This window comes from Sorghum bicolor, chromosome 4 (genome assembly GCF_000003195.3).
Source record: "Sorghum bicolor cultivar BTx623 chromosome 4, Sorghum_bicolor_NCBIv3, whole genome shotgun sequence".
NCBI lineage: Eukaryota > Viridiplantae > Streptophyta > Magnoliopsida > Poales > Poaceae > Sorghum > Sorghum bicolor.
Genome location: NC_012873.2, coordinates 64568372 through 64584963, shown reverse-complemented (window position 1 = coordinate 64584963; position 16592 = coordinate 64568372). Strand labels below are relative to the sequence as shown.

Genomic DNA, 16592 nt, shown 5'->3' with positions numbered 1-16592 from the left:
CGTGGGCGCAGAGGAAACTGGAAGCGGTCCGGCAGGTCGCTGATGGAACGCATGAACCTCCACGGAACGGGATTAAAAAACTGTATGTTATTGTCGTCGACAATTTGTATTCCAGTGAGTATCTGTATGACAATGAAATTCAGGTTGGAGGAAGCATCTCTAGCCGTCTATGTAGTGTACATACGCGATTTGTTTTCGAAGAACGAATGTGAATACATGCACAGTACTGAAAGCCATTTCTGTAACTACAGGTAGGTACATACTTTACCGCATAAACGAATACAACGAATCTCGAAATGCCTAAAATTGCTCCACAGGCCAGGTACGCAGTTCATTACTCATTAGAACAGAGGAACTGGATCGTCGAGCGTCCACTCAGAGAGTTAGCTATCGAACAACTTGAGGCCGAAGCCGACGTCCTCGCAGTGCCGGACGTACGGCTTGACAGCGGCTACGTCGACGTCCCTCTTGGCTCTGCACCCGAGGATCGGCGGCGAGTGCAGGCACGGCTCCATGGACGTGGACCGGACGCACGCCACGTCGGAGGTCTCCCTGTTCCAGTCCGGCCGGAGCAGGATCCACGGCTTCACGCCGGCGAAGCTGTACGCGACGTAGCCGAAGGTGGACCAGGCGCTCATCGTGATCTTGTCGCAGTAGCTGAGCAGGTAGATCTCCGCCAGCGCCTTCTGGTTGTGCTCGTTCGACGTGTACTGCTGCTGCTCCTCGTGGCTCGGCTGGAACACCGCCACGATCTCCCCGCTCTTGGTGGGGCTCTCGTAGTACATGCCGCGGATCTTCTCGTAGTACCCCGAGTAGAGCGACGCGATCAGCACCGCCTTCACCTTGCCATTCCCGGCGGCGGCGTCGGCTGTCGCGTTGTTCGTCGTCGCCGTCGTCGTCTCGGCGGTGCCGAGCTCCGGCAGCAGCCGCTGCTCCCTGACGCACCGCATCAGCTGGTCGTACATGTTCTCGAACTTGATCGGCTTCTCAGGGAAGATCCGGATCTGGAACCCGATCTTCTCGTCCACTCTGGCAAGGTACGCCTCGTAGTATCTCCTGATGATGCCCCACACTCGGTTCGTCGGGTGGAAGAGGTACCGTCCCAGGTGGTGGAACACGGCCTCCTTCTGCGGGAACATCCTGGCGAGCTCCGCCTCGAACATCGGCGTCAGGAACAGCGCCGGCGCGAAGTAGCTGTCGGACTTGAGGATCATCCAGTTGAACTTGCCGAGCATCGCCTGGTCCTCGTCGCAGAAGACGTTGTCAGACAGCTTCAGCTGGAACTGTTCCACGTGGAGGTACACGTACGCCGGCAGCGACGACGCCGGCACGCTGGCGGGGTCGACGTCGTTGCGGACGACGTTGCTCTTGAGCATGTTGGCGTAGCTCTCCGGCGCGCCGATGTGGAGCTTCTGCGGGTTGTTCTGCGGGAAGTTCCCCGGGAGCACCCACGAGCTGCCCGGGAACGGCTCGCAGAAGAGGCCCTCCTGCTCCGCCGAGACGTGCATGAGGAGCACCCGGTCGGTGAGCAGCGCGTAGAGGAAGGTGGACGCGATGGTGAGCATGCGGTTGCCCAGGCCGTTGCAAGGGAACCACACCACGTACTTGCACTCCGAGTTGTCGGCGTTGCGCCCGGCCTTGAGCTGCTTCACGGCCCGCCGGTAGCGCTTCGTCCCCGGGCCGCACTTCTTGTGGTACGCCTCGTACTTCCTCAGCTTCTGCGCCAGGTAGGGGGAGAGCGGGAAAGGGGATGGCTTCCGGTACAGGTTCGACTTGTAGCGGCTCTGGCACGAGGATTCGTCGAATGCCGAGGGCAGTAGTCCGCCCAGAAGCTTATCCTGGGACACAGATGTTGCCGTCGATGCAGAGACGTTTTTCAGAGCGACAGGTTCTGCAGATAAGAATTTTAATTGAATGAATGGGTTATCAGAGATGAGTAGAAAAATGTAGGAAAAGAATGGAAATTTATTGCAAACATGTGTAAATTGAAGATTTTGGCCCAATGTGAGGTGACAAGTGGGTGTCAGAGGTAAAAAAAACAACTTTGATAATCTTTATGACCGTAATAATCAGAAAACGTACAAGTGGATATATTATGGACTAAAAGGCGATAAAAAAAATAAGCATACGCAGCGGCACTGATTCTGGAATTTTAAGTGTTATTTTCTCTATTTGAATGTCTAGATTTAGGGTGTTGTCTTATGATCAATCATTTCATTGTTCACAACCACATAAAAAAAACTAACATATCTTTCTTTTCCTGAAAGCAATTGGCTAGATGCTTCTTAACAGGGACATCGAGCTTATATAATGCCTTGTTTAGTTCAACCCAAAAACCAAAAAAATTTCAATATTCCGCATCACATCGAATCTTGCGACACATGCATAGAGTATTAAATATAAATAAAAATAAAAACTAATTACACAGTTTATCCGTAAATCACGAGATGAATTTTTTAAACCTAGTTACTCCATGATTGAACAATGTTTGTCAAATAAAAACAAAAATGCTACAATACTCCAACCCAAAAAAAATTTGGGAACTAAACAAGGCCTAAGTCAACAAGAAATGAGACTTGAGAACAAAGCCAATACCACTCACTTCAAAATCTAAGAGTGCATAGGTGCAAACTAAAGGCCCTGGCATCTTTTTTCAAGCGCGCTCAGCTGGTTGGGTTGGTGGAGCTTGATTTGACACGAATGATAATATTTTTTTTATTCTAGGATTTAACAACGTTGTTTTTTAGTGGTAGACAACGTACTTATCGATAACAATATGTCTATAGAAACTTGAGCTAGTGTTCACTTTGCCTCTCTAGGTGAGAAATTGGAACGTTTGATATGTTTGGATTCCGCCTTGTTGTCTGCCTCATTATCTGTGCAAGTGAGGGTTTTCCTTTCTAGACTGGGGCTGAGCGGATTTGGCTTGCCTCCGCTGGCAGGGCTCACCTTGTGGGGTGAGGCTAGGCAAGAAAAGCTGACAACGAAACCAAATTTGCCATTTATCCAATCATTCAAAGTCGTTTATAAGGGCAAGATGTACTTATACTTATGTTTAAGTCTGTATTGTGATTAATTAGTAAAAAAGAAAGAAAGAGAGAAACAAGAGAAACAGAGGCAGTCACGTCACGTTCTCAACTAAATATGGCACCCAAAAAATACGTCTCATTCTCAAATAAATATGGTAGCAACAAATACGGCAGACAATAGACTGCAATTCATCACTTCCTAACTGTGGGCAGCGTCACTTTATTTAGACTTGGGAAGTAGTTAGTATTTTTCTTAAAAAAAACAGTATATTGCCATAATAAGGTCTTGGTTAAGGCTACTTTGAAAATACTCTCCTAAATCCAGGGAGCACTCAAGCAAAACTTGGGCAAGAGCAGAACACACGCCCCGGCATTTACGCAGAAGCCTTTGGAAGGAACTGTGGTGACTGACGAAGCAGGACAAGATCCGGGCAGTGATGCATCATGCGCCGGCGTGATGGCATCACGACGTCTTCCCACATGCCGAGTCGCTGACACAACAAACAGGATCCGCCTCTGTACATGTCCACAAACTCACACTGTCGCAGTGTAGCTGCATGCAGCAAGTCTGCTCGTTCATGAAGTGGCAGATCAGCGATCCGATCACAAATCTGGATGCAGAATTCATGTGATCTGATTAATGCGCGGTGTGCTCCGCCATGGCCAATTGGCCATAATGCCAGCGTACCACAGCAAGTAGGAGTACCACGAACGAATCAACGATGACGTCTTCTAGAATCGGACGCTGAGCTACCTCCTGACAAAACGCCAATTCGCGTTTGGCCATTGACGAACAAAAAGGCGGGCAGAGTTGCATACGACAGCGTCTCCCCGTTCATAGGCCAACGGCCAACCCCGTCTGGGAAATCGGCGGCGGGAAACGCGAGAATTCCCAGTTCCCACGCATGCCCTCCGGCCGGTCAACGAGCTAACGTGCGACGTGATACCCGAAATTCACAGGGCAAAACGGAGTGCAGAGGACAGGATTACAAGAAGCTTACTTTGGCCCTGAGGCGTCGCGCCGCGGTCGCCGGCGTCCACGTTGCGGCCGACGGCGGGCTTGGAAACGACGGGCGGAGAGGAGGAGGAGGACGACGAAGGGAAGGAGCTGCTGCCCCAGCGGCCGCCGAAGACGAGGAAGAGGAGGGGCAGCGTGAGGAGGAAGCCGACGAGCACCATCTCCGGGCGGACGCCGCCGGAGCCGCGCCAGCCGCCGGCACGCTTCCTGTCGTCCTCGGCCGGAGCCCGAGGGCTCCGCGACCGCTTCACGTCCATCTTCTCTCTCCCAACTCCGTGGCCTGCTCCGACTGCTGCCTCGTCGTGTTTATTAGAAGCTCTCGTTTCGTTTTGATCCGTGTGTCGACGGCTTGCTTGTTCCGGCTTCTCTCCTCCTCCTCCTTGGAGTTGGAGGCTTGGAGCTGGTCAACCAGCTGGTGGAATGGAAGCTACGGGGGGCCGGGTCTTGAAATGGAAGAAGAGGGCCGGGAGTGACGCCGACGTGTGCCGCCCGGATCATCATACATCGGGAGCACTGCTCCGTAGATCGTAGAGTTGTATTCTGCAACGCACACCACTTATTCTATTCGCTAATTCGCATTTGCGAGTACTTAAACTGCTGTGTGTACTCGCGCGGGAGTTGTTAGCTAGGCTTGCTTATCATTGAATTAGTTAGCTTGTGGGTCACTGTGATAGGAAGGAGGAACAATTTTCTATAGCTTCTGCCGGTTACATAGAAAAGTGTTTGCTCTTTCTAGCCTAACTGTATCTTTCTCGGTACTAATCATATTCTCGTCCTCGAATGTTTATCTTTTGACTCTGTATTTTCATCTGAAGCAACACATCTGAGTCGTTCGTGCTTAAAACATGGGCGGTAATCGAACTATCTGTACTGAAATTCTTGTCAAAATGGTATGATATTTGGACCCTTCTTATTATTCATCATCTATTTATTTTTGGAAAAGACACTCCCTGACCCACTCTGAACTCTGAAGGGACTGGCATGTGTCATGTTATGCTGAATCACAATTGACAACTGTCAAATTGCCCGCAGTGTCCTTTCTCCGTTGCAGGAATTGATAGCTCTATCTCGGGACTCCGAACTCCGATCAAGGCCATGCTGCCATGCGTGCGCTGGGGTTTCTTCCTCCGCTACCCCCACATGGTTTTGGTAGTTCGTGACGTCCTGCACTTCTATCTCGTCACTAGTTTTTTGTGAGATTGGGTTCATCGGGACAGGACGGCTTCGCAAGGACATGTGATTTGATTCTTCTAAGGAGGGTTTACTTCGTTTTCATGGGCTGCGGAATTGCAGACCATGGCTCTATTATTGGAACTTGATTCGTTGGTGGTAGGTGAGTGGAGTGGAGTACTAGAATATGTACGCGCATCTTAATCCTTCAACACCAACGAGCTGCGAAAATAACATAATCAACCCTATCCTAGTGATGCAATACGTATGTATACTTCCTTTCAGCCATTCTTGAGAAAGTGACCGTATTCGTGTATATATATTATGCTCCTTGAATACTTCAACGTCATAAAACTCGTCCGTCACCATCACCATCAGGGATCGACTTGTTGTGTAGGTGGGGCAGCTGTGAACTGGGGCTGAAGCTGGACTATATGCATCGGTTAGTTGTGTCATTTTCACTCTGCGTGAGGTGTCCATCAGACGGCCATTGCACGATCGCAAATGCAGCACACAAGTGCGAAGACTGTCTCCAGAAGCTGAAGCTATGTGATCTTCTGCGCCAACAGGCTGTCTTCAGAGGAGGAGCGATCTGCCGTCAATCTGCCATGTGTCCATGAGTACACGTGACAACTGACAACTTCTCGCCGCTGAAGGATTTCCCCGACGAATCCAAGGAGGCAAGGAACCATGGGCAATTCAGTCAAAAAAAGGAACCATGGGCAATGGTCAGTGCTGCATCGCTATTTCCCTAACTTGCAGACTACACTAATAAAGAATGTCTACATAGAACCAGAAGCCGTCAACATAAACGCAACTACGCATAATTAGTTGTACGCGATCACGCACCATCAAATGCTGCGGCCGTGGTTTCATCATCGTGTCTGTCTCGTCGGTGATCGAGCATAATTGCAAGAACGCATTGCAACGCCGCCTGGGCGGCTGGACCTGGAGGTGGAGCTATCCGTGAGACCCATATGACTTTTGACTCCAACCGATTTTACTGTCCGGCTACGGGGAGCGTGACAGGACCGCATCATGTCGCTGCACAAGTGCCGACTGCCCACATGGCTTGCCGCCTGGCAACTTCCACTGTGTGCAGGACAGCGAGAACAGGTGAAGGGATGGGTCGCCCGTCGCCGCGCGCGTCGGTGATTACTGGTTCGAACTCCGAAGAAACTTGGCCGGACCGCTGGAAGCACGGAGCCGTCAACCACGGGTGCTGGGGCGCATCAGCGCATGGGCGGAGGCGGAACTCTTGCCGCGCGGCAAGGGGAGTCAGGACCAGGAACCTCTGTGGCGGCGGGGCCGCGGGGGCGCCATGACCTCCCGGCGCCGCGGCGCGTGCTCGCAGTCGCAGGCCCAAAGGCTTAACCCGCCTAGACAGCAGTACATGGTTTAAGAGCCCGTGTTAAAAGCCCGATATAAACATGAGATGATGGGATCGTGCGGGGCACGTCTGTGGTGGCCCACTGCTGTATTGGGCCGTACATGCACCCGTGTATGATGGGTGCCTTGTTTCCTTCATATTTTCCCCAAAGTGAAGAAGAGTAAATATGGCAACGGGTACAAACCCGCTGGGTTTTGCCATTCCAAATCCATGCTCATTAATATAAAATATGTCCACAAAAAACTTATGACCTGTCACGGGTTTGATTTTGTGCCCAAACCAAAGTTTTAAATAGCGGGCTAAGCCCCTTAGCGGCTGCCTTTCCCAAAGGCTAAGACAGGCTATAGCGGGCTAAATAGCGGGCTAAGCCATTTAGCGTCTGTGAGAAAATATGTAAATCATCAAGTAACTTTGCACATAATAAACGTAGAAGATGAAGACATTGCAAATTCCAATTACCAACTAACAGATACTTCAAAGCTAGACTGATAGTCTGATATACATCACACATGTATTTCAGCATTTGATTAGTTATCTGTACTCATCTAATCATCTTCAGTATGAGAAGATTTCATATGCACTCGAGTGTTAGCATCTTGATTTTCCTCTGAATCAGAAGAAGAGGCTGCAGGCTCACGCTGCATCAAAGTTCAGAGATGCCAGAGTCCTGATGGGAAAAGAAACTAGAAACTAAACCATTCAGCAATTCAGCATGAGCGTAATAGAATCTATAACACATACGAGATCCAGGCATCAACACTACCAATACCAAATCTAATGTGAGAAGAGTACGAGGAAGAAGTAGCTTACCTGTCTGCTCCAATTGGGACAAGGCGACATGGTCACTAGCTTGCCGCGCGCCAATCAAAGTTGGTCATCACCCCCAGTCGCAGATCGAAGACGGTTGTCGCTTGGATGTCAGTATGTCACAGCTGCTCGTCGCCGCCAGTCAGCAGAAGCAAGCAGCCGCCGCCGCCGCAAGAGATACTCGCTCCGAGACTGCCGCCGGCGCAAGAGATACTCGCGTCGAGACTGCCGCCGGCGCAAGAGATACTCGCATCGAGACTGCCGCCACCGGTTGAAGCAGCAACAGCAGCAGCCGCCGCCGCCGCCGCCGTCGCCATCGCAAGCGCTCTCTGCGTCGAGACTCAGAATGGGCAAATGACTAGGGTTACGCTCTCCAACTGCAAGTGTATTGACTCAATCTGGGCTGGCGCACGACTTGGGCCAAAGGTTGTTGAAAGCCCATTGAGTTTTGGCCTGATACGACGCTAAGAGCACTGCTATTTAGCGACTTTAGCGTGTTTTTGCCCGCTATTTAGCGGCAAAACTCATTTAGCGCAAAATCCATCAAAGCCTAGCGGCATACCTTCCCAAACGCTATAGCCCGCTAAATCGGCCGCTAAATCCCGCTATTTAGAACTTTGGCCCAAACCCATGCCCATCGGGTCATGGGTATTTAACGGGTTGCCCGGGCCCGTCACAGCATGTCATAAGATGGTCATCTAGTCAAGTGAGCAAGTCTATTGTATAGCGCACCAAAATACTTAAAGTTGAATCAATTGGCAAGGTAGGATTCATGTTATGTGTTATTGCACCTCCGCAGTAGACATTTGCGAGTTGTGACAGAAACACTCACCTCTAGCATGCACTGGGTCATGACCTGCTAATGCTCGATGCCAACATCTGTCATATCTTTGAGTCCAGATAAACTGAGTGCATGCACTAAGACGCGCTAGCTTTTTTTCGAATTAGGGATCATCCCCATTTCCATTGCAATTGAACGGAAATACAACAGAGTTTTAGACAAGTTTAGACTGCCCAGGATCAGAAACAAAAAAAAGAGGGATGTGAAGAGTTTCAAACTCTTGCATTACAACGTAACCCACAAACAGCCAACAGAAAAAATATTTTTGCGTGGAACTCCTCATCAGCTAGCTTTCCACCAGTCCCATCAATGTTCAGACTCTTGCTCGGTGTCGTCATCTTCAGTCCCATCACGAAGCCTGTAGTCCTGACTGGCCCCTTGACGCTTCTCATTTAACAGCTTCACAGCAATCACGAGCATATCATCTACTCCCTTAATCAACACCTCTTTATCCACCTCTTTTTGAAGACCTGCCCAAAATTTCATAAGTGCACACGCATGACTTACAATCGCAAGCGGATTATGCAGCTTAATGCCGTCAAAGCATACTCGGTTTCTCATTTTCCAAATTGCCCAACAAATAGCACCAATTCCAACATAAGGAGCTTCTACTAAAAAAAAAGTATGGAGCATGCATGTTCTCTATTTCGTTTTTATTTTTCTTGCATTTTGTACTTTATGTACTAATTATATTGTGTGATGATATGGTGAACCGGGTCTAAAAAAACTCATGGGTTTGCGGGTTTAGGTACTATACACCCATACTCGTACCCATAAACCCGCTGGGTCTAGCTTTTGCCCTATTAACAAACCCACGGGTAGTATCCATATCCTTACCCTAATAGAGCAAAAACCCATCGGGTTTCGGGTCTCGGGTATCCATTGCTATCTTTAAAGAAGAGGAAAAATGAACAGAAGTTGCATTTCTCGTATCCAAAAGACGGAAATCTTTACCACGGGGCTCCGACTCAACACTTCTCACGAGAGGCGCTAGTAAAACATTAAAAATTATAACAATAATCAGATTTGAAACAACACTTTCCTTTTTTCTGAAAAAAACCCCACACGTGTCATTCTAAAAACAGAAATTAACCCTATGAATTAGCATCTAAATTAGTTATTCTTGTCATTATTAAATATAAATTTAAATAACTCCTAATTGCATAGAAATTACCAATATATAACATTATAAAAGATAATTAAAAACAACCTCCTATTTTATATATAAGATACGCATGTGTGTCATTATGAAAGTTAATGCAAAGTAACTCAGAGTTTGTATCTAAATTGTTAGAGGGGCCATTGAAGAAAATATAAAGAACACCATTAATTCACATCTAAATTATCCACTTCTATCATTATAAATGATAAACTAAAATATCCTTAGTGCACGCATAAAATATTAATATATATAATTATGAAAAATAATTCAATAATCATAAGGTAGGATATATACTTCTAAATTACATCCCACTGCTAAAATAAAGATTAAAGTCGTAAATCACACAACATACCTTTAACAACTTTGAAAATGAGACAAATTACCCCAAATAGTCTAGTGTGGTTTTGATGGTTGTTTTGGCTTATGTATAACACGTGTGGCATCCGTGCCCTACATGTTCTTCGATTCTTTTATTCATGCTATCTTTTATTGAATACTTGAGCTCCTAAATGTTCTCAAATGCAGAAAATCCACTAAGGTCCTGTTTATTTGAACTTTTGGCCACTTTTAAACTCCTAGCCTTTGGAAGATTTTCCAGAAGCCAAACAACTCCCATAAACCTAAAAGCCCAAAAGCTTACTACAATGAGCATCTAGCTTTTTTGGCTTTTGATCCAAAAGCTCCTTGGAAGCCCAAATAAATAGACCTTAAGTTGTTTTAGATCACGTCAAGCACTATAAATTCAGTATAGAACATGTTTGCATTTAAGGTCTTTGGAAAATAAATTAATTATCATAATCACAAAAGTTAAATGAATATTTGGACCTCTAAATAATCTCAAATAAAAAGGCGTCCACTATGAAATTATAGATGTTATTGAGATCTACAACTTTAGTATAGACCATGTCAATGTTTAAGGTCATTTTTAAAAGATCCTAAAATTTGAATTTTAAAATCTAGAATTTAAAATGAATTCATAGGTTATAAACGATTTTAGATACAGATGGCGTCAATTGCAAAATTGTGGAATTTGGAGCTAAGAACTTAGAACCAATCTTGGGCCTCTATCAATTTCAGATAAAAAGAGTTGTTGACTACAAAGCTATAGATCTCTTTAAAAACTATAACTTTGGAACATACCATATCAACAAATGAGATCACTACAAAAATTATAAAAATTGAATTTCAAAAATTGATAATTTAAATAGAATAATAGAGCCTATAAAAGATTTCAAGGAAAAGAAATTATCAACCATAAATTTTAGATCACGTCAATCTCTAGAATTTCGATATAAAGTTTTTATTCACCGGATTTCATACGAAAAGTTATGTGTCTTTTATATAAGATAAAGAGAGAGACCATCTCATATGTTAGCCCATTGTCACACTAGCAAAACCATCCAAGAAACTTTTTTAAAGAAAATGGTAAAGGAATATTTCATCTAATTTTGAAAATTAAGGTATATATGTCGTCTTTATCTACGTTGGATTTCACTTTCCCCCCAAAATTCAGCAATTAGTTCGCGGTTGCAAGTAAGGAATGGTCACGGGAGGCTATTGAATCGGCTCTAAGCCTAGTTTCGGTTAGAGTTTCATGCAAACTTTATTGCATTAATATAGGTTGCCACATAGTCATTTTTGAAGATATGATAGTGTATTTAATATAGTAAGAGTGAAAAAATAAGTTTCATCTAGATGAAAATATCTTGGCACGCGATTACCAACTCTCTCCGACTCAAGGAATTAAGTGCCTATAAACTATGGAATGAAACTTTACTTTGTTGAGAGTGGACGTTTTATTCAAGTTTTATTTTATTTCGTATGCCATGATAATCTTAAAATAACACCGTAAAACTATCCATTAAGACTGACCTAAAATTTAAATGATAAATCTTAGTCTACATAGAGTCTAATCCCCAAAAAATATTGTTAGGAGTTTTTCTACTACGCAGACTAAAGAGTCCCTCGGACCAGCAAGCTTCACATGTCCTTAGCATTTTTGTTCGTTTGAGTTTATCAGCCGAATTTGCCAACCATTCAACAGTGTTTTTCTCTCATGGTTTATCAGCCAAACAAACAAGTATGAGTATTTTTATTTATAATATTGGCATTCATTAAAACACTACCAAGAATCCTAGTTGTCACGCGGAGAGACTTGCCATTAAAAGTAAAAGCAGCAAAAAGTAACGAGCAAGGCAAAGAGATAGTCAGATTTTTTTCCCTACTATGTTTTTGTCGATGCCACAACCACCCGAACTACGCTTGGATAGCGTCAGATAAAAGTAAAGACTATTTTATATAATCTTATTTTTATATGTATAATTGGATCTATATGTTATTTTCTTAGATTTTTGGGTTGCGTAAAATAAATAGATTATTTGCTTATCGATAGTGACTCCTCTTTTTCCTATTTTTTTCATATCTATATTACAATTGTTAAAGTTAGCTGTTGGGGATGTCCTAGAAGTGATTCCAGCATCTAGGCTTGCCAGGATCGTGAGATGCAATGACCCCAAGATGCAAAATTAAGCGGCTCCCAAGAAACGAGATTTCCTCACGCTTGGCTCACAACATGCATCCATGCGTTTATGGTCTTCACAAGATACATGGATTTAGGGTATATTTAGCGGAGCTTTTTCCTAACTTCTACTCCGGCTCCCCAAAGAAATTCTACTAAACGTGTTTTCATAGGAGTTGGTTTTTAGAGAAAAATAGAGGAGTCAAAATCGTTTTAGAGAAGCCAAAATGGCTCTAGTTTCTGTGAAGGAGCCCCCGAGGAGAAGTCATACCAAATAACCCCTTAAATTTGGCTATAGCGGCGCTATAGCTTTTGGAGAAGACCCATGCTAAATTATTCTTATTTTTCCCCTATGTTAGCTATGACCGCTATATTGCGCTTTAGCACCGTACCGCTAAATTTCTTATCTATAGCTTTAAAATAGCTCTGGTATTTTAGTTTTAGCTTTTAAAGTGACAATTTAGTTAATTATCTACTTATTTTTTACTATTAAGTTGGTATTTTGAAATACTGAACACTTGAATTTCACAAATTATGTTACGATACTATATTAAATAATGTCTCCTAGACTCCTAAAGTCATGGAAACATATTTGTGTTCACCAAATTTCATGATTCTTTTGTTTTTATGCATGAATTACTTGTATTTTTTATGGTTTTCTTTAAACCCACTATCGGACATCTAAGGTTTTTTTCACTTAAACCCTCTCATTTGGATACACACAGGCTAGATTTAAACCCACAGGTGGAGGGGTTTAAGTGAAAAAAAACCTTTGACGTTGAATCTAGATCCTGTGACCTTAATTGGTGGTTGTATAGGTTGCATACGAAAATTATGTTGCATATGATAGGTTGCCTAGCTATATACGCTAGAGCTTTATAGCTTGTGAAAAGAAAAAGATGTCGCTATTTACTATGCCCAGAATTTTAAACCTTGACGAGACGAGGTAGGAATGACCAAACAAACGGCTTCGCTTGTCTCCAACGTTTGTGTGGATGGATACGACAACCAAACAAAAGGTTGCATTTATCAAATCTGGCCATTGTATTATATTGGGAAAGAAACCAATCACAGTCTAAATCACCTAAACTTAATTAAGCTCCACTCAACTACTCCAGTGGATAGCCATTTGCCTCTCCGGCATGGCGGGTTTCAAATTTAAGCTCCACTTCAGCAGAATACAGTATATTACAGGTACCACGGGCACGATTCACACCCAACTAAAAAGCAGCGTCGTACACACGACTCCAGACGAGAAAGAGTGAAAAAAAGCCAGATAAATTACATAGGTTCGAAGAAACAAAAATAAATTACGGAGTACGTACATAGCAACACAAAGGGACCAATGTCACCATGAAAGCAACTAGCAAAGCGTTGCCATTTCCCATCCACCACCTACCTAATCATGCCGAGCGGTATGGCCGGCGCCCCCATCACCGTGCCGCCGGTAACTCCTCGCCTCTGCCGGTCCATGTTGGCCTCCCAACCTTCGCACGCACAGATACGACACATCGGTAGGTATGGATATGAGCGCACACACACGGTAAAAAGGTTGCTTGCTTGCATTTTTTAGCGTTGCCTACTGTATTAAATATAAACAAAAGTGATACTTTAATATAATTAATTATTTTTTATTTATATTTAATAAATATGGGTAAAAAAAATCGATTCGATGCGACAGATAATCTCGATTTATTTTTTAACTAAACCAGGCCTTACCGATTCCCAGGTCGAAGCCACGGTTCTTGAGCTCGCGGTACTCTTGGCACAACGCCAGGTGCTCGCAGCAGCAGTGCACCAGGAAGTCCGGGCACTCCCCTTCATCCACGTCGTACTCGGCCCTCAGCTTGGACCGGTAGAGGCACGAGTACAGGCACCCCATCCCCGTCGAGGCGCAGATGAGCCCATAGATGAATCCACTCGCGAGACATGCTGCCAAATCAGAGTTTTGCAGCGGTGAATCGGGGAGATCTTTGAGTTGTTTCAGAGACTGCGAACTAGAGGAAGCTGAGACTGAAAGAGGAGATCGACTCACGGCAGGTGCCTTTGTCCACGATGTCAGCGATCTGCCCGAACGTGATGCAGGGGCACAGGCATGTGATGAGACCTGATGAGCGCCATGGAAGTGAGCTCGAATCGCCATAGAACTGCTATGAAGTCTCTGTGAAGGGGAAGCGGGGAACGTGGGGATGGGGATGGGGATGGGGATGGGGATGGGGATGACTTACAGTTTCCCGGGTCGTCCATGCAGTGGAAAAGGCCGGTGGACCATTTCCTCAGCCCGCCGCCGGGGCGTGAAGGGTTCATGTTCGCCCCGTGCTGCTGCTGCTGGTACGCTGCCGGCGGCGGCGCCGTTGGGGGAGCCCCGGAGCTGCTGAATTTGTTACTATACGCGTCCGGAGGGGCCGACGGATACATTGCTTGGGAGGAGTACGATCTCTTGTTTATGCGAACAGCAAGGCGCAAAAGCAGGACCGGTGCTGCTTTTAATGATTCTATCACCACTCCTCACTCCTCACCAGCCAGGAGCCCAGGACCCAGGCCAGCAAGACTGGAGTGGAAGTCTCCTACAAGTCAAGAGTCACGAGTCAAGCTTCCATATGATATAGGGCCCGTTGGGACCACTCAACTATGGCCTTGATTAGCTCAAAAAACCAAAATTTTTTTAAGATTCTTTATCACATTGAATCTTGTGATACATGTATAGAACATTAAATATAGACGAAAATAAAAATTAATTACACAGTCTGCCTATAAATCGCGAGACGAGTCTTTTAAGTCTAGTTACTCCATGATTATACAATGTTTGTCAAATAAAAACAAAAGTGCTACATTATTAAAATTAAAAAACTTTTTAGATCTAAACAAGGCCTATGTATACCAATTGTTAGCTAAACGGTGGGTAAGATGTTAGCAATTCTTAAATTATTAGCCAATAATGAGGAATAGTTGTTAGCTAGATGGTAGGTAAAATATTAGCACTTATTAGAGTGTTTTCAAAAGACCTTATACCTTTCATCGGCTGATATGAATAAGTGAGGAATAAAATAAAATTGATCTGTAATCTCTCTCCTAAACAGCCCCATCTGTTCGCCTTAGGCCTTGTTTAGATTTGAAAATTTTTTGGATTTCGCCACTGTAGCATTTTCGTTTGTTTGTGGTAAATATTGTCTAATCATAGATTAACTAGGGTCAAAAGATTCGTCTCGTGATTTACAGTTAAACTGTGTGATTAGTTTTTGTTTTCATCTATATTTAATGATTCATGCATGTGTCGCAAAATTCGATGTGACAAGAAATCTTAAAAACTTTTTGAATTTGGGGTGAACTAAGGCCCGTCTCAACGCATAGTTTCATGACACAGTTACCAAGACTACAAACTAGGTAACCGAGCCACATGAGTTTTATGGGTATGAAACTCCTCTTTCATCTTATAAAACTTCTTTATTTAATGACTCTGGCAAGTCAGCAATTTTGCTTATATGGCACCCTATTTAATATGTATAACATTCTCATGAAACATGCATTAAGACTGGACTAACAAGACCTTAGCTGACGTGAAATCGCCTAACGATTCGCTAGGCGCTAGCTAGTCTATAATTCCCTTTCCACGTTGGACAGAGCCGACCACGGAGCTATCCCGCTAGGGCCTTAGAGCAACTTAAAAAAAAATTATCTATGTTATGTATTCTATATTTAGCTATTTGAGAGAGAAAAGAGAGTCCAACAGCTATTGTATTTTGTTTGCTAAAATAGCAAGTCATTTATCCAGGAGTTCTGGCATGGTAAATATAGCTTGCATGTCCTACTAGTCATATGATTTGCCACTAGCCATATGATTTGCCGTATTAGAAAGACTGTTGGAGATTTTTTATTTTTTGCATGATTTTCTATTTTAGATGTTAGCTAAATCTTGAATTTTCATCCATTTTTATCAACTCTCTTGGAGTTGCTCTTAGGTGAATATCTAAATTGGTTCTCATTTATTTTTTTACAAGTTGAGTATTAGTTATAGAGATTAGCTGTCATGCTAAGATACTCTCTCCCCATTTCAAATTATAACTCATTTTATTAAATATATATCTAGATACATAATAATATACTATAGATAGTTCTTTCATTCTAAATTAGAAAACGTTTTATTTTTTAGATACATTACTTCTATTATGTATCTAGTCTAGACATATAGTATATCTAGAAAAAGCGATATCTTATAATTTAAAACAGAGAAATAGATAGATAGATAGATAGATAGAATAAACTAAATAAACGAAAATGACTTATGATTCATATTTATGCTAAGCAAAATAATGCTATCGTGTTCCTTTTGAAAGGAAATCTGATACAGGTGCAGTTCCTTAATTCAATGAAGGGGTTGGTTACAAAAGCACTGAGCATTTTAGCATATATGCACATTCCAATGCACAGTCGCAGCATATACTACTATCTTTTTACCTCTGCAAGATGATAAAAAAAGAGGACGCTGCACGCGTTTATGAGTATTTCGAAAAGTGTTTAAAACAACATGGCTGATGCTATAGCCAATGGTTAGCCGCATGATTCAGAATCTGACTAGAAAATGGGGAAACCCAGCAGAAATGAAATCTTTACCCTCCTGATTATTTCGTTAGCCTTGTTGATTTCGCAATTTTTTTTG

General features: G+C 43.9%; 2 protein-coding genes across 2 annotated transcripts; both read right to left on the bottom strand.

Moving 5' to 3' along the window:
* Nucleotides 126-4596, bottom strand: LOC8075192 (galactoside 2-alpha-L-fucosyltransferase). Its single transcript, XM_002452829.2, has 2 exons — nucleotides 4031-4596; nucleotides 126-1891 (listed from the first exon to the last, which is right to left on the bottom strand). The coding sequence occupies exons 1-2, from the start codon at nucleotides 4302-4304 to the stop codon at nucleotides 384-386; spliced, it is 1782 nt and encodes a 593-aa protein (XP_002452874.1). The 5' UTR covers nucleotides 4305-4596; the 3' UTR covers nucleotides 126-383.
* LOC8078916 (cell number regulator 1) lies at nucleotides 12961-14506 on the bottom strand. The gene is made up of 4 exons (XM_002452828.2): nucleotides 14164-14506; nucleotides 13971-14042; nucleotides 13655-13867; nucleotides 12961-13422 (listed from the first exon to the last, which is right to left on the bottom strand). Exons 1-4 carry the CDS (start codon nucleotides 14351-14353, stop codon nucleotides 13331-13333), a joined length of 567 nt encoding a protein of 188 aa, XP_002452873.1. The 5' UTR covers nucleotides 14354-14506; the 3' UTR covers nucleotides 12961-13330.